The sequence below is a fragment of the Mytilus galloprovincialis genome, chromosome 4, assembly GCF_965363235.1.
Source record: "Mytilus galloprovincialis chromosome 4, xbMytGall1.hap1.1, whole genome shotgun sequence".
Taxonomy (NCBI): Eukaryota; Metazoa; Mollusca; class Bivalvia; order Mytilida; family Mytilidae; genus Mytilus; species Mytilus galloprovincialis.
This window is the reverse complement of record NC_134841.1, coordinates 95,336,904-95,364,166: the sequence shown is the minus strand read 5'-3', so window position 1 is coordinate 95,364,166 and position 27,263 is coordinate 95,336,904. Positions and strand designations below refer to the sequence as shown.

General features: G+C 31.8%; 3 protein-coding genes across 4 annotated transcripts in view; all 3 read right to left on the bottom strand.

Moving 5' to 3' along the window:
• Positions 1–2,057: 2,057 nt before the first annotated feature.
• On the bottom strand, positions 2,058–3,821 carry LOC143070853 (uncharacterized). Its single transcript, XM_076244971.1, has 3 exons — positions 3,799–3,821; positions 2,781–3,515; positions 2,058–2,135 (listed from the first exon to the last, which is right to left on the bottom strand). The coding sequence occupies exons 2-3, from the start codon at positions 3,502–3,504 to the stop codon at positions 2,116–2,118; spliced, it is 744 nt and encodes a 247-aa protein (XP_076101086.1). The 5' UTR covers positions 3,505–3,515; positions 3,799–3,821; the 3' UTR covers positions 2,058–2,115.
• Positions 3,822–10,343: 6,522 nt separating this feature from the next.
• Positions 10,344–11,989, bottom strand: LOC143073483 (uncharacterized). Its single transcript, XM_076249068.1, has 3 exons — positions 11,958–11,989; positions 11,136–11,765; positions 10,344–10,453 (listed from the first exon to the last, which is right to left on the bottom strand). Exons 2-3 carry the CDS (start codon positions 11,752–11,754, stop codon positions 10,434–10,436), a joined length of 639 nt encoding a protein of 212 aa, XP_076105183.1. The 5' UTR covers positions 11,755–11,765; positions 11,958–11,989; the 3' UTR covers positions 10,344–10,433.
• Positions 11,990–18,339: 6,350 nt separating this feature from the next.
• The window catches only part of LOC143073482 (dual specificity protein phosphatase 3-like), a 28,105-nt gene continuing 19,181 nt past the window's right edge, over positions 18,340–27,263 (bottom strand). The window contains exons 1-3 of one of the 2 annotated variants that reach the window (XM_076249064.1): positions 20,002–20,044; positions 19,125–19,826; positions 18,340–18,449 (exon numbers count right to left, since the gene is read on the bottom strand). In XM_076249064.1, coding sequence (XP_076105179.1) covers positions 18,430–18,449; positions 19,125–19,826; positions 20,002–20,041 — 762 coding nt within the window. In that variant the 5' untranslated portion in view covers positions 20,042–20,044 and the 3' untranslated portion in view covers positions 18,340–18,429. Of the gene's footprint in view, positions 18,450–19,124; positions 19,827–20,001; positions 20,045–27,263 lie in introns of those variants that run through there. The other variant, XM_076249063.1, reaches the window with a different exon arrangement.

The window sequence follows — 27,263 nt, the reverse complement described above, 5'->3', positions numbered from 1 at the left end:
TTTTGTGTCGCTTCAGTGTTCTGTTGTTTCGTTGTTTTCCTCTTTTGGTTGATGTGTTCCCTTCGGTTATACTTTGTGTTCAACGTCACAATCAGTCGTGAAAAAGCATGACCTTTTACAGTTAAGTTTCAAAGAAACAAATCTACATTTTGATGCTATAAATATAAAGTGACTGCCAAAATAATAATGTGATATTCTGTTTGTCATAAAGACTCTACACCACCATGCAGCAAGGCTGCCTCATCGAATCTGTGTATTTATGTAAAATCAACAAGTAAACATGTTTTGTTAATTGTGGTAACTAAGTCCCTGACTTTATCATTTATCAGTGCACATTACAATCTTAACGGTAAAGCATATCATGTAAAGGGAATAAGCTTATAAAATATTCACACCATATGGCCAAAGAACATTACCGTCTAATAATGGAAAGCATTCAGTATTTTATATTTGATTTAGTTTCTGTATTTTTGTAAAACGTAAAGTAACAAACATGCAGAGTAAAATTCTAAACGCAAAGTACCTAGGCAGTTAGGTCATATTCGGGGACAAGATAGCAGGATTGTAGTTGGCAATTGGAACATATTCGTTGTCACCTGTGAAACGGATATTCCATAAAACCAACTCGTGATTCAGTCCATAACCATTACGAAAGGATGATATCAACTTCACCACTTAGAACCCTTGGTTTCAAAGATTTCTTCTGAGGAGACGTCTGTCTAGAAATCATGATAGAAAATTCAAGTCCTGGCATCATATCGTTTTAACTGGGAGATATGTGCTCAATATGCTTGCGGTCCTAGAATGTTGGTACATAAAAATGAAAAGTTCACAATTGGGAAGCTGAAATCATTTCTTTCGTCGTCATGTTTTGTTTTCAACCGATCCTCATTGACAATTGCTACATGTATGTCAAGATAAAAGACAGACTAAATTGTATCTTGTCTCCAGTTCAACAGAATAGATGTATCAAATTTTGTCGCATTCATTAAGAGAAAACCATATGATATAAGGTAAACCTCGCCAAGAACAGGAACTTTCATGTCCATGTGATAAGTATGGTTTATTATGTTGAATGAGGCTTTTTTTCGAGAATGTCTTGTTCGCTTTTGTTTCTCATTTTACCTTTTTTGGTCGCACTAATTCGTCCACGAATTATTTCAATTAAATTGTTTATATCTCTATATTTCCTTTAAGGATGTACACCTCTGAGGAGCCAAAAATTTCTAGAATTAAACTTTTTTTCTTAACCTGTTTTTTGGGTTTATAAGACTGTTACAAAATAATTGGTGAAGAAAAAATCATAGGGTGATGCACTTCTTTTTTTTTTTGCTACGGCCCTTTGAAAATGCCCAATTTTGATGATTTTCCCGTTTTTCAACGATTTTTACCTATTTTTGGGCTATTATCGTGAAAAAAATCACAGTTCCACAATTAAACTTTTTTTCATACTTTCTATAAAGATGAAGTGGACCAATCTGAATAAAGTTTACTTAGAAAAACAATAGGTAGGTGTTAATATAAGAAAGTTTTATCATATTTTGACGCTTTTTTGTGTTAAATTTACCATGGTGCCAATTGTCTATTTTTGTGATTTTTCTCAGTTTTAAGAACAAAATTTATTTCAACTTTTTTTGTTACAAATGATTGAAAAAATACATATATAAGAAATTTGAAAAGACCAAAATGATATGGGATGTACATAATTCTTGTAAAAACATTGTTTGTATCCCTCACCCATTTTCTCAAAATTTTGGCTAAAAATACTGACTTGATTGGTCGTAAAACTTGAAAACTGGGTTACTCAAAAACCGTTCATTATAAACACCCAATTTTTTCACAGAGTTATGTTTGATTATAATATTTTTAAAATTCATTGATATTTTCCACTTGTATCACATGTTTTGGAAATAATTCAAGAATGAGATTTCAACGAGACTGAACGAGACTGAAACGTCAGAAGAATACATCCTTAAAATTATTATAGAAAACAGGACTTGCTTGAAAAATCAAGAAGAAAGAGATTTATAATTCTTTTTATTTTAATATTCATAAACCATTATAAAAAAAAATCTGTAAAACAGCGACATCAATTCTTCATGGACTTCTTGGATCCTAATATGTTCCTTTTTTACCTGCAATGATGAAAATAATGTTGATATAATAAGGTGATTTCATTGCATTATTAAAGGAAGATTTCAGTTCATATTCTCAAAAGATTTTGTTTAATGTACATTCCGCTAAAATTGCTCAAATTTTCAGTTTTATGTCTTCTACGGTTGTTCATATCTTTTCTTATTCTTCCGTACATCACCTTCTTTTCTTTTAGTTTTTCATGTTTCATTCAGATAATTTGTATCAAATAAAGCTAAATCACTTTCAAATAAAACGAAAAAATGCGTAAGATTATGGAAATCGACTTGTCCCGTACAATTTCACAGCTTATTTCAAATTCTTCAAACCTTTCAAATCAATGCCCATTTGTTTATACATTGCTATGTTTTAGTCTTCGTGTAGAAATATTGATAAAGTCTCTATACAGTCAAGTATAATTAATTAATGCAATATTGTAACAAAATATTTTACCATTTTCCGCCCTATCACGATTTACTTTTACTCATATTCGTGTATCGTAACATCAATCTAAAATCAATCAAAGGGACGAACGAATGTCATTTTGTATGAAACCCTCACAAGTAACAAGTTAACAATTGTAATTGTATCATTATTACGAAATTTCACATTTATAAAACAACCTTTGGTGATGTAGGATTACTTACCTCCAAATTTACCGAAACTACTCAATCCACTTAGACTTCGTCTTCCATTTATGAGTCCACCATTGACGCCAAAACCATTTATACCACCAATACCATATGATCCAAAACCATTTAACCCACCATATGATCCAAAACCATTTAACCCACCATATGATCCAAAACCATTCAAACCACCAATACCAGATGATCCAAAACCATTTAATCCACCATATGATCCAAACCCATTTAAACCACCAACACCGTATGTTCTGTAATTGCTACCACCGTATGCCCCATTGATACCATATGCTCCATAACCATTTAAATTGTTATTTCCTCCAAGTCCTCGGCCATATCCATAACCAATGAAAGGTCCTATTCCGTTACCGTGAACACCGTAATTTCCATTACCACTGAATCCGTTTAATCCTCTGCCATGTAAATACCCGTATCCAGGATATCTACTTTGTACACTATATCCATTGTATCCAGCATATCTGCCAATGTTTAATGGTGAACCGTAACCTAAAGCGTTGTTTGAATATCCCCCATATCCATAACCTAATCTGCCATTAATCGGATATCCGAATCCACCATTTCCTTGAAATCCATTACTACCAATGTTACCTGGTCCAAATGGATTTCCGTATGTTTTCAGGTTATATTTGGGACTATATCCTTTTTCACCAGCCTCCGATGCCACAAGTCCGACAAGGGCTAAACAAATCAATACTATTGGTGTCATGTTTAGCGATTCTGAAACGATATTCATGTATAATTAACTAATGCTAATGTATTTGAAATTTCAAAACATTGGCCAATCAGCACGATAGAAAATATAGTTAAGTAAATGAAAAGCAAAGATGTAAGATGCGAGTAAAATGCAAAGTTAGTTGAAAATATATAAGAAGGTAAAACTTATCCTGGCGTCAAAAGTTCATGAAACTTATTTAAAAAGAACAAAATGCGAAATATACGGGTACCAAATATCTTCAAAACGAACACGAAACATACATTTTAAAGTATAGCAACTGCTTACCTTTGTATCTTTCTATGGTGGTGTGTTCCTTGTGGTACTTTGTGATTGTTGTGCTTTATATATCATAATCTCTGACCAAATGTTTTGTTATAATCAGTTATGAAATAGACATTTGACAATGATTAACATGTGTAATAGTTGGTTCTTTTAAAACAAGGTTAACCACAATGATAGAAAACTATTGTCATCAATTATTGGTTGCTATTGTTTTACCCGTTATTGTCATCGTGGTTTGTTGACAAATAATACCTATTAGTGACATTTGATATGCATTACATGTTTAATTCAGTATGAGGGATATTCCTCATTATTGAAGTATTTGTACACATTCACTGTTATTCAAATTGCTTGTTTCTGGTCATTTCATTAGTGTCATTTATAACTGTATTTGTTATTTATCTATTTAAGATTAAAACACTTTTAAACATCGTTGACTGATATGTTTCACAACATTCGGAAGGGTCATCTTTTTATTGTTTTGTTATAAAAGTTGAATGGTGATGTATATTTATTAAAGAACATGTATGGTAATAAGATAACATAAATATATCAGGTGTATGTCATTTATTAGTACATTCATTGCAATAACAAGTTTGCATATCTTTGGTTCCTTCTAAATTAAAAACTGACAAGTATTATAGATCAACAAAATACATTTGTAACATTATGCAAATGTACCAATATTTTACCAACTGTATTAGTTTGTTTTTTTATTCTTTTAATCTTGGCTTACTTATTTATACTAAATATTTTTTGCATTTATCATTTAACGCTCAGTTGATTTATATACTGTTGTTTTTCTTATGGTTATTTCGAAAAAGAGTAATTCTTGAGTGATGTTGTAGACCAATATATATTGGAAAATCTAAACTTAACATCGAAAATGATAAGGACTTCGGATATAGGAAATTTTTAACGTGTTGTTTCAATTTGTTTTTCCGTCTTCCTAAAATGAATAATAATTTTTTTCAAAACATTATGTATATCAGATCAGAATTTTTGTCCGCACTATATACCTTACAAAAATTATATGCAACAAATCAAACACATGTAGCATGCTTATTCATACTTATGGTAATATCACTGATAAGCCCTTTCCTATATTATTGATAAAGGTCATTCTGCATTTACAATCATATCTTGGTGTACCCATTTAGATTAACTTTATCATAGGTGTATCTAAGACTTATAATATAGTAAATAGCGTACATGAATTTTGCTGACAAAACGTTTAACATATCATATTGAGAGCAAGAGTGACATTAAAATTTTAACATAGGAAAGCATCTTCGATTAACTTTAATCTTCATCATAATATTCAGCGGTACAGAATTCGAATGTAGTCAAGTGTGTCTTCGGAGTTGATGAATATTCTTGGAAATCTATCAAATGTATTAAACGTTTAACAACTTTTAAAACAACTGGAACTGATTAAAACAATTTCATACACAACTACGGAATGATATCATTATATCAAGGCATAATTCAGATAATTCGTTATTCGCACATTGTTGTTCAATCCTTTGTTTAATAAAAAAAAAAAGTTTCGTGTTAATATCTATGCTACACTTTCAGATATCTAGTATCATATATGTGTGTAAATAACAAAAAGGACAAATTATGTGTTGATAAACTCTGATTTACACAAAAAAATCTGTGAAACTCACATCATCGAGATGATTGATCTGTTTCTTTGTGCCATTGTAAATCTTTTTTCCAGTAGACAGTGGTCATTCCCATATAAACCAACTGTGCTTCTCTAATTTTATTATGATATGAAGCAGGCATAACCTGTGAATGGGGACGAAGTCTGTATGAATTATTTTTTTGTAACTTAAATATTTGTTTTAAAAAAAGAAACGGAAATACCATAACGTTTCCGATTTTGGTTCTGTTGTTAGGAATTTTAGTTGTGACGTTATTTAATTTATGATGTCATATGAAATGTAAACAAAGAAACGCTATCATTAGGTAACGTTTTTTTCATATCAAGGAATTATTAAAAATGAAATTGCATGGTATTGCGTTCCTTCCTATTTTATACTAGACTGACAAATATATTTTTTTTTCTCAAAGTTTCATACAGACGAGACCGGAAAAAGGAAGAACATTGTAGATATCTGCGCAGATGCGGGATTATATAACACGACAAAAAAAAGTTTGAACGATTTTGAGTTCATTAGTACAATGAAAATTTCGGGATTTTTTTTTTTATTATTATTGATTTTTCTACTGCTACTGGGGACTTCGTCCTCATAATATGAAGCAGGCATTACCTGTGAATGGGGACGAAGTCTGTAATATGAGGCAGGCATTACCTGTATATGGGGACGAAGTCTGTATGAATTATTTGTTTGTAACTTAAATATTTGTTAAAAAAAAAAAAAAAACGGAAATACCGTAACGTTTCCGATTTTAGTTCTGTTTTTAGAGATTTTAGTTGTGACATTATTTAAGTTATGACTTCATATGCAATGTAAACAAAGAAACGCTATCAGCAGGTAACGTTTTTTTCATATCAAAGAATTATTAAAAATGAAATAGGTATTGCGTTCCTTCCTATTTTATACTAGACTGATAAATATATATTTTACTCAAAGTTTCATACAAACGAGACTGGAAAAAGGAAGTACATTGTAGATTTCTGCGCAGATGCGGGAATTCAAAACATGACATAAAAAAAATTGAAGGATTTTGAGTTTATTAGTACAATGAAAATTTTCCCGATTTTTTTTTTTTTTTTTTTTTTTTTTGTTTTATTGATTTTTCTACTGTTATTGGAGACTTCGTCCCCATATTACCTTTATGGAAATGAAGTAGAAAGAGGAACTTCTCAAGATGAATGTTAAATTAGCATGATCCTTAAATTTGACATGTGATTGTGATTGGAGCAAAGCGTTTCAAAATCTGATATAATCAAGAGGCTTGATCTATTTCATTCCCACCATAGTTGTTACATTTGGAAGACGTGTGTTCAATGGAGTGTTCATTTTTATAGAAACCAACTGTGCGTCTTATTATCACACTCGTCCACCTGATCATGAAGTAAAAGATATCATCAATAATCTAGTTCAAATAATCTTGCAATGTAAATTATCTTTACGACACATCTGGTTTTGATCCATTTTTTATTTCATGCGATTTTTTCATTTCGTCATGAGTCTCTAATTAATCTAGGAGATTCGGATAATCGCTTTAATTTACAATCTATATAAGAACTTGGTTGACCATAACGAAACAACTCTGTTGCGCATCTAAGTACACTGCCATGTTGTAAATGTTTTGTTCATATCTTTTTTCTTGGTTTCCGTGTTGAGCAATCTTTTCTAGTTACCAGGAAAATAGTCTGTACTGCTTTTATTATTTCATTGGAGAGAGTATTGTAAATTCATACGTAATGACGGGGTTTTTATTAATGTGAATAATGAAACAAGGTGAGTATCGCAATGATAAGAACTACTATGTCCGGTATATATATATCTGTGCAATAATTTATCTCGCATTTTTGTCAAATCTTCAAAACTTATAATATTAAATTCGCTCAATAGTTTCTGAATTTACAGTAGTTTGAATGATCATTTTAAGTTTTCTTCTTGCAATCAATTCCCATTTCCCATCTCCTTTTCTTCGATTTCAGCGAATGATAAAAAAATAGAACAAAATGTTTTCGTGCAAATGAGCAACACAAACAATGTTCGTACAATCAGAAAGCTAGTTGAGATATTATTGTAAATTATAATAAACCATGTGTCATACGTGTATATCAATCAACTTCAAACTGGTTAAGGGTATGACGTCACAATCAGTCTACAAAAGTCATGACATTGTACAGTTAAGTCTTGATGAGTCGTATCTAAAATTACATACTTTTAAAATAACATTATCGGCAAAATTGTGATATGATATCCTGTCTTTTAAATAGCGGTCTTCATGACCAACCATTATGCCTGAACAAATCTTCGTACATGTTAAAACATTTAGTAAAGGTGTTTAGTTATTTGGGGTAACGTTGTCCCTGAATTTATAATGTGTCAGTGCACATCTATTTCGTGTATTAAAATCTTAATGACGATACATACCACGCAAAGGGAACAAGTTAGCAAATATGTTCCCTAAATGACCGAAGAAGATTGATGTCAAAAAATCATTTAGAATAATATTTGATTTAGTTACAGTATTTGTAATACATTTATAGCTATTTTTGTTCTTATCTTAATTTGATAGAAACTTTGTAAGTCTTTTCTATTATAAACTCAATGACGATAACACACATTATATTCAAAATTCAAACAAGGTCCTTACAGAAATTAAAGCATCACTTCTTGGATTTCACGAAAACAAATGAAGCAAAAATATCCTAAGCAATATTAAAACTCATTAATCGAAAATGAACCGACAACGTTAGGGTAACAAAAAGACAACATAACATAAAAAAACATCGTCCCAGGTTAAGGGAAGGTTGGGATCCCGCTAACATGTTTAACCCCGTCACATTCTGTATACATGTGCCTGTCCTAAGTCAGGAACCTGTAATTCAGTTACAAATTTGTTTTTCGTTAATTTTTTGTACATAAATTAGACTGTTAGTTTTCTCGTTTGAATTGTTTTGCATTTGGCATTTCAGGCCTTTTAATGCGGTATGGGCTTTGCTTATTGTTGTAAGCCGTACAGTGACCCAAAGATGTTAATATCTCTGTTATTTGGTCTCTTGTGGATAGTTGTATATTATACCACATCTTCTTTTTCATATAGAAAACTTACCATTTAGTTGCACGTATCCCTCTAAAACTTAGGTTTTATCTCAGGTTCTTCAAAAGGGTGAACAGATACGGTTCTGCATGTAGCACCAGTCATGTTGATCGTGTTAATAAAACCTAGTTATAGGTATGATTTGGTAGTCATATTCGGGAACAAGGGGACGGGATTGTAGTTTGCAATATGGTCATATCCGTTGTCATCGGGGAAACGGATATTCCATACAAACAACTTGTGATGTCGTCCATAACATTTACGTATGGATGATTTCAACTTCCCACCTGATAACTTGATTTATTGCCTTCCTTGTTAGCAGCAATTAACTATCAAAGAAATCATTATAGAAAAATCAAGCCCTGGGATATCGTTTCAACTGGGAGATATTCCATTGGATTCCTTATTTTTCGTTGGATACCAATTTTCGTGGATTTTTTTCGTGGGTACAGGTTAACCAAGAAATTAAATATTGAACGAAAAAGAAATTTTCCATACAATTGTATGCAGACTTTGTCATAACCACGAATTATTGAAAGGCAATTATATAATTATTTAGAATTTTTTAGGCAAACTTAATTGTATCTGTTGTATCCTTTATCTCAAGTTCAGTCAATGGAATAGATGTATTCAGCATAATCATCAAATTTAGAATTTTTCAGATACAACTCGTCTAAACATCAACCCAACAATGTTAGATCTGTAAATTTGCTTTCGCAATTTTTTTGTTCTTCCCTCGCCGGGATTCGAACCCATGCTACTGAGATATCGTGACACCAAATCGCCTGCACTGTAGCCGTCCCACTAGACCACACGACCACCATTAAAATGAAGCGTTCGGTGGCCGGGTGTTACCTTTACACGTCAGTTTTAATCTAGCGTCGTACTACAGTACATGATATATAAGGCATGGAGATATAACACAAAACGTTTGATCAGCTTTTCTAATATACCCGTGCACTTTTTTTGCAGCACGAAACAATTCAAATTTAACATATCATTTTGATATTCTTCATGTATTAATTAAATTTCAGACAAACTACTCGTAATTTTTTGAAAGTTTTTAATTACCTTTCATTTTTTTTCTACAAATATAACTTCCTTGCCAACATAACTGCCTTTAGTTTGTTTATTAACAAAGAATTCAAAACAATAATGTTCTTATCCTTAATATATACGCTGACTTTAACGTCCTTATATAAAAAGAAGATGTATGATTGCCAATGAGACAACTATCCACAAAAGACCAAAATGACACAGACATTATACTTGTTTAAATACAAAATCAAGAGATGTTCCGGTGATTGTGACTTGATTAGTATTTTAACAATATTTTTTTTAAATCGTATAAGATATATAATCCGTTCAACCTATTTTGACTCATTAAAATTCAAGAGTCTATCTTAAATTGAGGTAAATTAAATGACCTTCCAAATACTTTTCGATCCCGAACATCACTGAAGAGACATTAATTGTCGAAATCCGGATATGGTGTAAAACATTTAGCACCTCATGTTGTGGTTACATCTTTGCCGTAAGTTTATTGTTTTCTACTTGGTATTAAGTTAACATAGAGATCCATTTTGTTACACCTTGTGATAATTTTTTTGGCAATCGCCAATGGCAGTCAGCAGGGTTTAAGAATATCAGTGGTTCGACCTGCGAGTCAAATGCGTTTTGTTAATCATTTCACCTTTTTTGGTCGCAGTATTTCTTCCACGAATCGTTATCAATTAGTGTGTTTATATCTGCAGATTTTCTTTAAATGTGATAATAAAAAATAAAGAAAAAAGAGATAGTTTATATTCATTTTAATATTCATAAACCAGTATAAAAAAACAAATGGGTATAACATCGACGTCAATTCTTCATGGACTTCTTGGATCCTAATATGTTCCTTTTTTACCTAAAATGACGAAAACAGTATTTATATAATAAGGTGATTGCATTGCATTATTGAAGGAAGAGTAGTGTATTCAATTCATATTCTCCAAAGATTAAGTTAAATGTACATTCCGTTAAATTGATCAGTGTTATGTCTACTACGGCTGTTCATACCTTTTCTTATTCTTCCGTACATCTCCTTTTTTTCTTTAGTATTACATGTTTGATTCAGAGAATCGGTATCAAATTAATCTAAATCATTTTCAAATAAAACGGGGGAAAAAGCAAAAGGTTTTTATTTATTAGGTTTTACTATTTCAAAAATTATTTTAAATTCTTCTAATCTTTTAAATCAATGTTCATTTTCTATATATTACTTTGATGATATAGTTTTAGTGTAAACATATTGCTAATGTCACAATAGTGTAAAGTACAAGCAATGTTGTCACAAAATAGTTTACCTTTTACTACCATTCGTTAAATAATTTTCTAATTCATTCATTATGCGGTATGCTATGTTTTACAATGTACTCATTCATATTCGTGTATCGGGAAATTAATCTGTATCAATCATTTTTTATGAATGCCATTTTCTATGAATCTCCTTCTCAAGTAAAAATTTGGCAATTGTAGTTGTATTATTATTTATTATTTCCCATTTAAATAAAAACTTTTCTTCCTTTTGTTGATGTAGGATTACTTACCTCCAAATTTACCGAAACTGCTCAATCCACTTAGACCTCGTCTTCCGTCTATTAGTCCACCATTGACACCAAAACCATTACCATTCAAACCACCAATACCATATGATCCAAAACCATTCAAATTACCATATGATCCAAAACCATTCAAACCACCAATACCATATGATCCATAATTGTTAATACCGTATGCCACATTGATACCATATACTCCAAAACCATTTAGATTGTTGTACCCTCCAAGTCCTCGACCGAATCCATTACCATTAAAAAGTCTGATTCCGTTACCGTGAACACCGTAATTTCCATAACCACCTAATCCGTTCAATCCTCTGCCATGTAAATACCCGTATCCAGGATATCCACTTTGTACACTATATCCATTGTATCCAGCATACCCGCCAATGTTTAATGGTGAACCGTAACCATATGCGTTGTTGGAATATCCCCCGTATCCGTATCCTAATCTACTATAAGACGGATATCCAAAGCCACCAATATTACCTGGTCCGAAAGGATTTCCATATTTTTTCAAGTTATATTTGGGACTATATCCTTTCTCTCCAGCCTCCGATACCACAAGTCCGACAAGGGCTAAACAAATCAATACTATTGGTGTCATGTTTGTTGGTTCTGGATTTTCAATAATTCGTTAAAATAAAATAATAATTATAATACCTTCAAAACATAAGCTAATACGTATAACCGAAATTGAAAGAAAAAAGTTGCAGATAAGATATTGAGATATATATACGAAATATGACGATAAACATGATCATTTATGAGAGAAAGACAATTATCTTTTAAAGCAAATCAACTGCCTACCTCTGTAATGTTCTATGCTGGCGTGTTCCTTGTGATACATATTGTCTGCTATGTCTTATATAATACACTCACTGACCACACATTTTGTGATAATCAGTTATAAAATAGACATTTAACAATGATAAATCTTGTTAAGTGGGTTTATTAAAAAAAAAAAAAAAAAAAAAAAAAGAGGTTATTATACCACAATGATAGAAAATATTGTCATCAATTATTGTTGATATTGTTTTACCCTTTGTTATCGTGGTTTGGGGATTTTCACCTATTAGTTATATTTGATAATCATAATGCAAGTGTAATTCAGTAATAGGACAATTTCCCATTTTATTAAAGTATTCGTATACTTTCATTAATATCCAAGTTGTGTATTTCTAATTATTTGTGTCGTTTAATTTGCATTTTAGTTTTTTGCATTTAATACTGTATTTGTAATGATCTATTCAAACTCAGACTCTTTAAACGAACGTTAACTGAGTTATAGGTTTAGCTAGCTATAAAATCAGGTTTAATCTACCATTTTCTTCATTAGAAAATGCATGTACCAAGTCAGGAATGTGCCAGTTAATTGTCATTGATATGGTTATATTCATAAATTTACTGTTTACAAATTTTTTTAATTTTTTGAAAAACTAAGGCTTTTCTACCTCAGGCATAGATTACCTTAGCTGTATTTGGCAAAACTTTTAGGAATTTTGGTCCTCAATGCTCTTCTACTTTGTACTTTATTTGGCCTTTTCAACTTTTTTGGATTCGAGCGTCACTGATGAGTCTTTTGTAGACGAAACAAGGGTCTGGCGTATATACTAAATTTAGTCCTGGTATCTATGATGAGTTTATTTATCATCCATTCGTGTTTGAGCTTTTGATTTTGTAATTTGCTGAGGGACTTTCCGTTTTGAAATTCCCTTGGAGTTTGGTAATAAGTTTTGTTATTTTACTTCCTTGCATTCATTCTCATTTGTTTTTTAAGAAGTTGAATGTTGATTTTCTTCTTCTAGAAAATTTATGGACAATAAATAAGCTTAAAGCTGCAAATCTTTCAGGCAAATTGCATTCGTGAATATATGGATCTACATCTACCGAATTGCATTATGTAGCTGTACAAACATTTTGTCGTAAGGTTTCATTTCTTTTTTATCTCTTTTATTCTGTCTTACATTTTCTTTTCTTTTCTTTTCACCTCGCAGAAACTTACAAAATTATGGCAAAATATAACAACAATGGTCTATAATAGTCTACAATACAATGTGTAGAAAAACTAAAGACCGAAAGACATGAAACCATGCAAAATCTGGGATGATACCATGTACTCTTGAAGGTCCCGAACATCTTGCTTCACACATATCACCAGCTTTGTCGCTCATGGTAATGGCAAAATCTTACAAAACTGTAGCCAGATGTATACCTGTGAATATAAAAAAAGAAGATGTGGTATGATTGCCAATGAGACAACTATCCACAAAAGACCAAAATGACACAAACATTAACAACTATAGGTCACCGTACGGCCTTCAACAATGAGCAAAGCCCATACCGCATAGTCAGCTATAAAAGGCCCCGATAAGACAATTTAAAACAATTCAAACGAGAAAACTACGTTTATACAAGAAGGGCGAAAGATACTAAAGGAACAGTCAAACTTAAAATCGAAAATAAACTGACATGCACCACTGGGTCGATGCCACTGCAGGTGGACGTTTCGTCCCCGAGGTATCAATAAAGTGGTCATTTTTATAAATTTCCTGTTTACAAAACTTTGAATTCACCGAAATACTAAGGATTTTCTTATCCCAGGCATCGATTACCTTAACCGTATTTTGCACAACCTTTTTTTTGAATTTTGGATCCTCCATGCTCTTCAACTTTGTATTTGTTTGACTTTATAAATATTTTGATATGAGCGTCACTGATGAGTCTTATGTAGACGCAACGCGCGTCTTGCGTATTAAATTATAATCCTGGTACCTTTGATAACTATTTACACCACTGGGTCGATGCCACTCCTGGTGAACGTTTCGTTCCCGAGGGTATCACCAGCCCAGTAGTCAACACTTCGGTGTTGACAATGAATATCAATAGTGTGGTCATTTTTATAAATTTCCTGTTTACAAAACTTTGAATTTACCAAAAAACTAAGGATTTTCTTGTCCCAGGCATAGATTACCTTAGCCGTATTTGGCCCAACCTTTTTTGGAATTTTTTTTGGATATGACAAAAAGCTGAAATATATTATGTTTATTTTCATTTCGTTAATCTTGCACGTAGGTAAGTAAGCTACTGTCTGGGATAATAACATTGTTTACGAAACTGACAGACGGCAGAGAAACTCATTTCAATTGATAGTATTTTGGAATTTGAATTTGAAGCCAAATATAATACCCCAAACAAATTGGACTAGAACAAAAGACAATGAGGTCATCAGCTGTCAACGTACATTAGAGCTCCCAGCTATCCTTTTCTTTGTTATTTGTTAAACTGTTTTAAAAACATTCATGTTCTTTATGCTGGGTATATTTTTATCAAAATTATATATTTTATTTTCACAAACCATCTCTGAACTAAAAATGTATAAAACACAATATATGTATATTAACTTTTAAATAACATAAAATAATTTGACACTTTTAACCAATACTGTAGAAATGTCATATATTTGAAAAACAGTCGAAATTGAGAATGTTTCATGAACCGCAAATATTGTAGTGGTTGAACACTTTTTTGTTGTTTATTTGAAAATATACCATTACATACAATATTTCCTCCACTGCGGTTAACCTTGAAAACACAAATTGTCTATTTGCAATTGTTCTTCGTTGCTTTGTGTCTTTCTTTTTTTTAATAAATATCATCAGAAATTGAGAATGTTTCATAAACCGCTAATATTATAGTGGATAACACTTTTTTGTTGTTTAAGTACAAATATATAATTTATTACAATATTTTCTTCGCTGTGGTTAACACAAATCGTCTATTGCAATGGTCGTTCATTGCTGTGTGTCTTTTTAACAAATATCAAAAATTGTGATTTGTGATTACAGTATATACGTCATAACGTTTACAGAATTTTGTCATTGCTAACTTAAATTACCTATAGCTCGCAAAAAAAAGGTTCAATATGTTTTCCGTGTGACGATTTCTGAAGTCATGATGTTGCATCATAACATTGATGATAGGATAAGACTAACTTAAATAAAGGGTTTGGATATGGGTTTTGATGGTTCTTGTCTAAGTTTTGGGGATAATTGTTTTGTGTTTTGTTTTTCTTTTTAAGCGAGTGTATGGTATCCGGATTAAAACTTGAAATTAAACATACACAGGCAAATTTCACTCATATCAATTTCACGTGAATTCAAATTCATGTGAATCTCACGTGAAATTCACATGAATGAATTTCACCTCAAACGAGCTTATACATGAAACTCATGTGAAATCAGTTTTTGTGAGTTTTACGTGAATTTCATGTGAAACTCGTGTGACTTTAACATGAAAATTCTGTCAATTTTTCTCAAGTGACATTCATATGAACTTTTAAAATAGAGAAATTCAAATAAAATCTTAATTTTCAAATTTAATTAAAATCATGAAAAATATAAAAAAAAAAAAAAAACAAAATCGGGAAATTTCACGTGATATTCATGTGAAAAATTTTCCTTCAGATTCTTGTGAAATTCACATGAACATTTTCACGTGAGTTTCATGTATGCCTTTTGTTGGCTGTTGTTCGTGTGATTCTTTGTCTATTGTGTTCTCCAATTTATTTATATTGTAGTCCTGTGTTGTCATTTTGATGTTATATTTCACATGGCCATAAAAGTGCGAGGTTTGGCATGCCACAAAACCAGGTTCAACCCACCATTTTTTCCTTTAAAAATGTCCTGTACCAAGTCAGGAATATGGTCATTGTTATATTATAGTTTGTTTCTGTGTGTATTACATTATAACGTTGTGTCGTTTGTTTTCTCTTATTTTTGAGTGTAAATTCACATTGCGATAAGACGTGTCACGGTACTTGTCTATCCCAAATTCATGATTTGGTTTTGATGTTATATATATATGTTATATTTGTTATTCTCGTGGGATTTTGTCTATATGTGTTACATTTTAGTGTTATGTCGTTGTTCTCCTCTTATATTTAATGCGTTTCCCTCGGTTTTAGTTTGTTATCCCGATTTTGTTTTTTGTCCATGGATTTATGAGTTTTGAACAGCGGTATACTACTGTTGCCTTTATTCATGTATAAGCTCATTTGAGGTGAATATCACGTAAAATTTTTCATGTGAATTTTATGTGAGATTCATATGAAATGCATGTGAGAAAATTTTGCCTGTGTATATTCAAATATTTTCTGCACGTGTTTAATGGGGGTATAAAGATATTCATTTTTTCTTTGGGGAAAAGAAGGTCAAAATTAATACAAAATATATTCAAACTTAAAAATCAAGTTTTGTCATTTGATTAGGGACTTCCCGTTTAGTTTTATATTGGTTTTCTTGTTGAATAATCTTTTCTACAATGTTGACAGTTGTTATCCATGTGTTTGAGCTTATGATTTTGCCATTATATAAGAGACTTTCTGTTTTGAATTTTCCTCAGAGTTCAGTATTTTTGTGATTTTACTTTTTTCTAGTTACCAGTTTAATAGTTTGCACTGTTTTCATTATTCAATTGAAGAGAGTAATGTTCATTCAGAAATTATGACGGTTTTTTTTATTAATGTGAATGACGAGACTAGATGAGTATCACAATGATAACAATACCCATATCTCGTACATATATCTGTGTGCTGATTTTTCAAAAAGGCTATAATTTATCTCACATTTTTGTCACATCTTCAAAGATTGCAAAATAAAATGCACGCAATAATTTGGAAATTACAGTAGTTCAACTGTCTTTCTTCGAATGATCATTTTAAGTTTTCCTCTTGCTCTTAATTGCCATTTCTTGTCCACTTTTCATCGCGATTGACACCGCCGAATTTTACCCCCAAAAAACACACAAAATGTGTACCCACAAATGAGTGACACAAACATTGTTCGTACAAGCTGACAGTTTGTTAAAATATAATTTCAACTTATAAATACACAACATTTTCAGACTAACATTTAAATCAATTATCTTTAACTGGTTAAGTGTATGACTTTCTAATCAGTCTGCAAAAGTTATGACATTGTACAGATAAATATTGATTGGCCGTATCATAAATTACATGCTTTAAAAGTAACATAAATGGCAAAATTGTGATATGATGTCCGTTTGTTATAAGCGCTCTACATATCCAGTCTTACTGCCTTAACAAATATGTGAGAACATTCAATAAAGGTATTTATTCATTTGTGGTAACGATGTTTCGGACTCCGGAAGGGTAGGCATATACAGTTCCACATGTGGCACCCGTCATGTTGCTCGTGTTAGTAAATTATTGTAATCAGAATTTAATCTAAAAGTAATCAGGATTACAGGGTATTTTGAAAATTAATTTATTCATATTCTTCGCTGATTAATGATTACCATGATAACTTGAAAAATTGTAATCAACTAAAGCTGACTGCTGGTTACATTTACAATTACCCCAAGTCTGTCTATCAAGAAAATCCCGATAACAAAAATCAAGCCGTGGATTATCGTTCCAATAATATAGGGATATTTACTCCATTGCGCTGCTGAAATTAGTGTTGGTACACAATTGCCTAGCCCAACCTTCACCTTTAAATGACAATGTTAAACAATATCGCTTAAATGACAACACTACATGACAGAAATACATCACAAACACACGCAAGAACAATCATCACTGAGAAATGCTCAAACAAATAATATTATAGTCGACACAACAACAAACACACCGCAGAACAACATCAAACATCTTTTATCAACAACAGACACAACAGTGACGCACTTACCTACAAACTGAACATGCTATCTCGAATTTTATACAATTATTTTTAATAAAACACTAAAAACAATGTTCATGACAATGGTGGTATTGAAAGGCAATTCTATAATTGTTTGAACAGCAGACTTAACTATATCTATCAATGGAATAGATGTATTCAGCATTGTCACCAAACTTTGAATTATTCAGCGAGAGAACAATATGTATATACTGACAAGAAAGGTCAAAGGATACAGCTGATATATTTTTTTCTTTTCACAAGAAGTTCTTGAATGAGGTCAGTCTCCTATGAATAAACCTCGCCAAGAAGAGTAACTTCTTTTCCATGTTTTAGTAAGGTTTGTGTTGTTGAATGTTTTGTTGGCTTTTTGTTCTCATTTTACCTTTTTTTGGTCGCAGTAATTGTTCCACGAATCTTAATCAATTGATTTGTTTATATCTTTATATTCTCTGTAAATGTGATTATAAAACAAATAAAGAAGAAAGAGATAATTTATATTCATTTTATTATTCATAAACCAGTATAAAAAAACTAATGGGTATAACATCGACGTCAATTCTTCGTGGACTTCTTGGATCCTAATATGTTCCTTTTTTACCTGCAATGATAAAAACAATATTGATATAGTATGGTAATCGCATTGCATTATTGAAGGAAGAGTAGTTAATTCAGTTCATATTCTCCTAAGATGAAGTTAAATGTACAATCCGTTAAATTAATCAGTCTTATGTCTACTACAGCTGTTCATATATTTTCTTATTCTTGCGTACATCTCCTTTTTTCTTTAGTATTAAATGTTTGATTCAGAGAATCGGTATCAAATTAATCTAAATCTCTTTCAAATCAAACGAAAAAAAGAAACAGGTTTATGAGAAACGACTAATTCAAAACTTATTTTACATTCTGCTAATCTATCAAATCAATGTTCATTACCTTGATGATATAGTTTTTGTGTAAAACTATTGCTAATGTCACAATAGCGTAATTTAAAAGCAATTAATGTAATGTTGTCACAAAATAGTTTACCCTTTACCACGCTTCCTTAAATGATTTTCTCATTCATTCATTATGCGGCATGCTATGTTTTACGATGTATTCTATTAATATTCGTCTATCGGGAAATTAATCTATATTAATCATTTTTTATGGATGACATTTTGTATGAATTTACTCCTCAAGTAACAATTTGGCAATTGCAATTATTTTATATTTATAAAATTTCGTATTCAAATAACATAATTGTTTTTTTATTTGGTGATGTAGGATTACTTACCTCCAAATTTACCGAAACTGCTCAATCCACTTAGACCTTGTCTTCCATTTATGAGTCCACCACTGACATCAAAACCATTTATACCACCAACACCATATGATCCAAAGCCATTCAAACCACCATATGATCCGAAACCATTCAAACCACCATATGATCCAAAACCATTTAAACCACCATCTGATCCAAAACCATTTAAACCACCGATACCATATGATCCAACATTGTTAATACCATATGCCCCAATGATACCATATGTCCCATAACCATTTAGATTGTTGTACCCTCCAAGTCCTCGACCGAATCCATAACCTATGAAAGGTCCGACACCTTTACCGTGAACACCGTAATTTCCATTACCACTGAATCCGTTCAATCCTCTGCCATGTAAATACCCGTATCCAGGATATACACTTTGTATACTATATCCATTGTATCCAGCATACCCGCCAATGTTTAATGGTGAACCGTAACCATATGCGTTGTTGGAATATCCCCCGTATCCGTATCCTGATCTACCATGAGACGGATATCTAAAGCCACCATTTCCTTGATATCCTAAACTACTAATATAACCTGGTCCGAAAGGATTTCCATATTTTTTAAGGTTATGTTTGGGACTATATCCTTTCTCTCCAGCCTCCGATACCACTAGTCCGACAAGGGCTAAACAAATCAATACTATTGGTGTCATGTTTGTTGGTTCTGAAACGATTATCAATAATTCGTTCAAATTAAATAGTCATAATAAAAACCTTCAAAACATAAGTAAATACGTATCACCGAAAATACTGAAGTAGATTAATGAAAGATAAAAGTTGCAAATGAAATATTGAGATATATATATATATATATCTTTTAAAGCAAATCAACTGCCTACCTCTGTGATGTTCAATGCTGGCGTGTTCCTTGTGATACATATTGTTTGCTGTGTCTTATATAATATACTCACTAACCACACATTTTGTTATAATCAGTTATAAAATAGACATATAACAATGATAAACATGGTAAAGTGGGTTTATGTAAAAAAAAAAAAAAAAAAAAAAAGGTTAACCACAATGATAGAAAATATTGTCATCAATTATTTGTTGATATTGTTTTACCCTTTGTTATCGTGGTTTGGGGATTTTAACCTGTTAGTAATATTTGATATTTATAATGTAAGTGTAATTCAGTGTTAGGAAAATTTCCCATTTTATTTAAGTATTCGTACACTTTCATTGATATCCAAGTTGTGTAATTTCTAATAAATGCCTGTACCAAGTCAGGAATGTGTCAGTTGTTATCCATCCGTTTGATGTGTTTGAGCTTTTGGTTTTGCCATTTTGCTGAAGGACTTTCCGTTTTGAATTTCCCTTGAAGTTCGGTAATAAATTTTGTTATTTTACTTCTTGCATTCATTCTCGTTTGTTTTTTAAGAAGTTGAATCTTAATTCTATTCTTCTAGAAAATGTATGGACAATAAATAAGCTTAAAGATGCAAATCTTTTAGGCAAATTGCATTCGTGAATCTATTGATATCATGTAGTTGTACAAACATTTTCTTGTAAGGTTTCATTTCTTTTTTATTTATTTTATTCTGTCTTACATTTTCTTTTCTTTTCCTTTCATCTCGCAAAAAATAACAACAATGGTCTACAATAGTCTACAAAACAATGTGTAGAAAAACTAAGGACAGAATGACATGAATCGATGCAAAATTCGGGATGATACCATGTACTCTTGAAGGTCCCGCATATCCTACTCAATACATATCACCGGCTGTGTCGCTCATGGGTATTACAAATTCTTACAAAATTTTAGTCAGATGTATACCTATGAAGTACGTTTATTCGCTATGTTGGTTTGTCTCTCATAAACTCATTGTGTCTCTTTCGGTTGCTCGTCAATTTTTACGGAACTATAACAACTGTTATATAATTCGGAGCTTGAGTTACCCATATATATTTCTCCCCTTTTTCAATGTATCTTCAGGCTAATTTTTTTTTGTTTTTTTTTTTTTTTTGTTATATCTTTTTTATAAAGTATCAGCTGGAAATTATAAATTTCATATGCAAGAATGATGCAACATACAAATGGAAAATAGCAAAAAACTGAAATATATTTTTTTTTAATTTCATTTTGTTTATCTTGCACTAAAAGTAAGCTGCTTTTTGTGGAAATAACATTCTTTACGAAACTGTCCGACGGCAGAGCAACGCATTTCAAATTAAAGTATTTGGTATTTGAATTTGAATTTGAAGCCAAATGTTATCCCCAAAAAATCGGACTTAATTGTTGGTATCACAGCAAATTTGTAGTTAGCTTTCAAACTTACATTCGAACTCATAGTTACACTTTTCAAATCCTCAAATATGTTATATGACCTGACATAGAACAATTAAAAAAAAATTGAATGCACCGACTAATTCCAAATAAAACTGTTCTAATGACATGCATGTTCTTTATGCTGAGTATATTTTCATCAAATTTATATTTTTTATTTTCACAATCCATGCCTAAACTAAAACTGCATAAAATACATTATATTTATATTTACTATTTAATAACATAAAATAATTTGACACTTCTGACCCATACTATAGAAATGTCATATATTTGAAGATCACAAAACAGCAGAAATTGAGAAATTGAGAAATTCATAAACCGCTAATGCAATAGTGGATAATACTTTTTGTTGTTTGTGTACTGTAACAGCTGTATCATTTATTCCAATATTTTCCTTCACTGTGGTTAACCTTAGAAACACAATTCGGGTCTAACTGTTAAATTTCATATTTTTACACATGGTAAATCAGCAGAAGTTAAGAATGTTTCATAAACCGATAAAATAATAGTTTATAATACATTTTTGTTGTTTAAGTACAACTATATCATAAATGACAATATTTCCTTCACTGTGGTTTACCTTTAAACACACAAATCGTCTATTGGAAAGCTCCTTCGTTGCTTTGTGTCTTTTTTTTTTAACAAATATCAGCAGAAATTGAGAACGTTTCATAAACTGCTAATATAACAGTGGATAATACATCTTTGCTGTTTAAGTACAAATAAATCATTTATTACAATAGTTTTCTTCAATGTGACGATTCCTGAAATCATCATATCGGAGATGTTACATTCACAGCATTGATAATAGGATATAGGAATTACTTTATAATAAAAGGATCTAATATAGGTTTTGGGGTTATTGGGAGGATATTTGATTTGATTTGATATGTGGGGGGTGGGGTCTAATCATTTCAAGCGATTACCGAGTGTATGGTTGGTAAGTCGGGTTAAAAGTTGGGTATGCATTTTTCTTCGGGGAAATAAAGGTAACCAGGTGCTCGGCAGGGCGTAGCTTTATACGACCGCAGAGGTCGAACCCTGAACAGTTGAGGCAAGTATGGACACAACATTCAAGCTTGATACAGCCAGAATTAGGATTGTGATCTTTGACATAATATGAGTTTCTGACACAAAACAAATGTCAAGATCTTACAAATATATTGCTCAATATTGTGCAATTAAAGATTTCTTCTGAAACTTTTCAAAAATTTGGAATTTAAGAAATTTGGGGGGGGGAATTGAAAACTACTGCCATCCCCCTTTTTTTGCCAATTAGTTCAAAACCTAACAATTCTTTATACATGATTTACAAGTACTGTAAAGGAGGTAAATGTGAAACATGTCAAACATTGTAAGTTGAATGTTTTTGAGGTACCTCCCTTACTTTTTGTTGAAAAAAATTGTCTTAATTTTCCTTTGACCAAAAAATCCTAGTTTTTCCTCTTTTTTTGCACCTAATCCCAAAACATTTTGAGCCATAACTGTCCCCACCCCCTTCCACGCAGAGTCAATATTAACCATCCCTTCATGGTATGGAAACTTGTGGTATAATTTCGGAGAGATTCATACACTTAAACACAAGTTATTGTTTGAAAACTACAAAAATGCTTATTTTGAGCCCCTTTTTGGCCCCTAATTCCTAAATTGTTGGGACCATAACTCCCAAAATCAATCCCAGCCTTCCTTTGGTGGTATTGAACCTTCTGGTAAAAAGTTATAGAAATTCATTTACTAAAACTAAAGTTATTGTCCGGAAACTGAATGTGCCTTCGAACGACGACGACGCAGACGACGCAGACGACGACAACATGATAGCATTATACGACGCAAAAAATTGTTTGCGGTCGTAAAAAAATTAATACAAAATATATTTAAATTTAAAGATAAAGTTCATATATTTATTCAATTCTTATAATGTTATATTTCAGAAACAACCACACATGGCGTCTATCGTCTTACTGTTGTCAGCTCTTGTCGGAATTGTCCCAGCAGTGACTGGTCTTAGAGGATATAGTCCCAAATATATCCTAAAAACAAATGGACATTTGAACCCGGTCATTTTTGTGTTAATGTACATCAAGGAATTGATAGTTTTCAACAAAGAGGTTTATTATTTGGTGCATATGGATCCGTACATGAATATAGTAGTAATGGGAACAGTTACTTTGGTTTAAATGTACCATCATACATAGGTGGCATCGGCGGCTTTTAATCGTTTAGTGGCTTTTCTGGTAACGATTATCACAACGTAAGACATTCTGGTGGCATAAATAATTACAGAAGTTACGGTGTTTACGGTAAAGCAATTGAACCTTTTAACTGGTATGGGTTAAGTGAATTCGACGAAAAACTTGGTGGAAATCTTGAATACGTTGGTTACAGAGTGTATGGCATTTCAAACGGCTATGGACCATATGGTGGGTTCATCAATGGAAAATATGGGTACAAAGACTATGGTACTTAGGGAAAATTAGGTAAATTATAATTTAACACGTGGTAATTAGCTGGTAGTCGGTTATTTTTTTAACTCATTTTGATCTTCATTCGAAAGAAAATAATTTTTAGTAAACTATGTTTACCTTAAACTTTATTTAAAAGAGTAAATTGAAATATTATTAACAAATTACTTAAAAAATCATTTTCGATGACAATCTGTAAAATTTGTGAAAAACACTAGTATAAATATATGCATTTTAACTTCAAGAAATATATCCAGAAATATTCAAACAAGGCTTTAATTTTGTCTTTCACTAAATCTACGACCTTTTGACAAATAGGCAAAACTAAGTGCACCTTTGTTTTTCCTAAAATATATTTTGTAAGTATTGCGAATTATTGGTTGTATAACTTTATGAATTGTAAAGTTTTTATCATTGCAGGTAAAAATGCGTATTAGATCCAGATTGGTAGCATGGAGAATCGTCTTTTAATACTTTTAGAGTGTCTGATATTTATTCAGGTGTTCTCATAACTAAAATGAATCATTTAGTATGTACAAACTGTTCTTGTAGTTAATTATATCTTCATGAAGAGTGTATATAGCAGGGAAAGGGGTGAACCCGTGTGTTCATATACTGTACGTGTCAGACCATCAATTCACTCCCTCCAATTTAGAATTTAAAAGAACTCCTACTCTGACAAAAAAAAGATGTCATTGTTTGCTTAAACTAACCATTCCATGTGAAGAAACAAAACATTTGGAGAAAGAGAAATATATTCAGAACAGCCAAAATTAACTTTCCTATGATTTTGCATTAAAAATTGTGGATCAGTGCGCTCCATAGTATACTAAGATTTCCAGACAAGAGTGCACACACTGAAATGTCTCGCCTTCTTTACTAATCATTGATATTATTTTGATACTCCTAAATATAAAGCTTTATTACGACTGTCACATAAACTTAACATGAACCATGCAAATGAGGTCAAGGTCAGTTGAACCATTTGCCACGCAGACATGTACAGCTAACAATGCTTCCATACAACAAATATAGTTGACCTATTGCTTATAGTTTAAGAAAATAGACCAAAACACAAAAATTTAACACTGAGCAATGAACCGTGAAAACCAGGTCAAGGTCAAATAAAACCTGCATGACTGACATATAGATCATAAAATATTTCCATACACCAAATATAGTTGACCTATGACATATAGTATTAGATAAAAAGACCAAAACTCAAAAAACTTTACTTTGACCACTGAACCATGAAAATGAGGTCAAGGTCAAATGACATCTACCCGCTAGATATGTACACCTTACAATCATTCCATACAACAAATATAGTAAACCTATTGCATAAAGTATGAGAAAAACAGACCAAAACACAAAAACTTAACTATAACCACTGAACCATGAAAATGAGGTCAAGGTCAGATGACATCTGCCCGCTAGACATGTACACCTTACAATCATTCCATAAAACAAATATAGTAAACCTATTGCATAAAGTATGAGAAAAACAGACCAAAACACAAAAACTTAACTATAACCACTGAACCATGAAAATGAGGTCAAGCTCAGATGACACCTGCCAGTTGGACATGTACACCTTACAGTCCTTCCATACACCGAAGATACTAGACCTATTGCTTATAGTATCTGAGATATGGACTTGACCACCAAAACTTAACCTTGTTCACTGATCCATGAAATGAGGTCGACGTCAAGTGAAAACTGTCTGACGGGCATGAAGACCTTGCAAGGTACGCACATACTAAATATAGTTATCCTATTACTTACAGTAAGAGAGAATTTAACATTACAAAAAATCTGAACTTTTTTTTCAAGTGGTCACTGAACCATGAAAATGAGGTCAAGGACAATGGACATGTGACTGACGGAAACTTCGTAACATGAGGCATCTATATACAAAATATGAAGCATCCAGGTCTTCCACCTTCTAAAATATATAGCTTTTAAGAAGTGAGCTAACACCGCCACCGCCGTAGCCGCCGCCTCCGGATCACTATCCCTATGTCGAGCTTTCTGCAACAAAAGTTGCAGGCTCGACAAAAACCAGGGGTAATTTTTAGAAGTACTTATCTTCTGAAGGGTAGTCCTTTCACTGAAAACTTAATGTTGAAAATTGGTATGTAGAAAGATGATACATGTTGTGATGTACATATCAGGATATGCCTAGTTTCTATGAAGTTAAACTGATATGTACAAAATAGATAGGGATAACGTGTCTGATGATGGTTATTCCAGAAAATAAACTGAAGTACGAACTGAAATCTACATCGTATGTTAAAAAAACAGGCATAATTGCTATAAATAATATGACAGAGTTTTTGTTTATATCAGATTTACACAATTCAAAAGAGAAAACCTTATGTATTAGAAGTACATTGAATGCGTTAGCCCGAATGCAGGGTCGTAACTACCTATGAGGCAGGGGATGCAACTGCCTCTCCTGAATTTTCTACACCAATTTTTTGTTTTTGAAGTAATAAAAGGGAAGTAACAATATGTACACGAAGCACTTGAATTTGTATCATGAACAACATATGTTTACAGTTTTAACAGTGTTATCATGATACGTGATATATATCTGTCATTTTCAGGATTTTTTTATCGAAAGTAAACCATTTCAGTATTTGTTTTTTTGTTTTTTTTTTCGTGTGGCCATCCATCTGTTATTCAATATTTCCTATGTCGTACGAGAACGCATATGAAACTTTGTTTTCGGCAATTTTGATTAAAAGTTAACTAATCACATTTATTTACCATGTGTCGGGGCTCAATTAAGCAGAGGAAGTTCCTTTTGTATTGTCAAGATTCAAAGTTTTATTTAGAGTCGAAATTCAATAAACTACGTGTCTAGTCAAACAGTACGTCTCCCGATCGTACGAGAACATTATGGTCATTGACTCAATGCCTTAATTAGTAGCTAAACACTCCCATTCGTTGTAGTTCTATATATGTCTATTCAGCTTTCAAACTATGATATTGAAATTCAAGGTCCTCGATAAAAAAAAAAATTCTTGCATTCTATTATCTTACTTGATATGTTTTTTTAACTTACCAGTTTGATTTCTAACAAAAATATCTTTAAATACAGATAATAATTGTTTGCAAAACAAATTGCTCCCGAGTTTCAAGCATTACTGATGAGTCGTAAAGTAAGGAATCGAAGGAAAACAGGTGGATTTTTTTTTTCGCCATTTTATTGAGAGAAAAAAATCGGCGGTCACAATGTATTTAATGTTAATAATTATAGTTAAAAGTACGACCTTCAAGACGGAGCCTTGGCTCACCCCGAACAGCTATCTCAGTTTGTTTTTGCAAAAAAATTGCTTCCAGG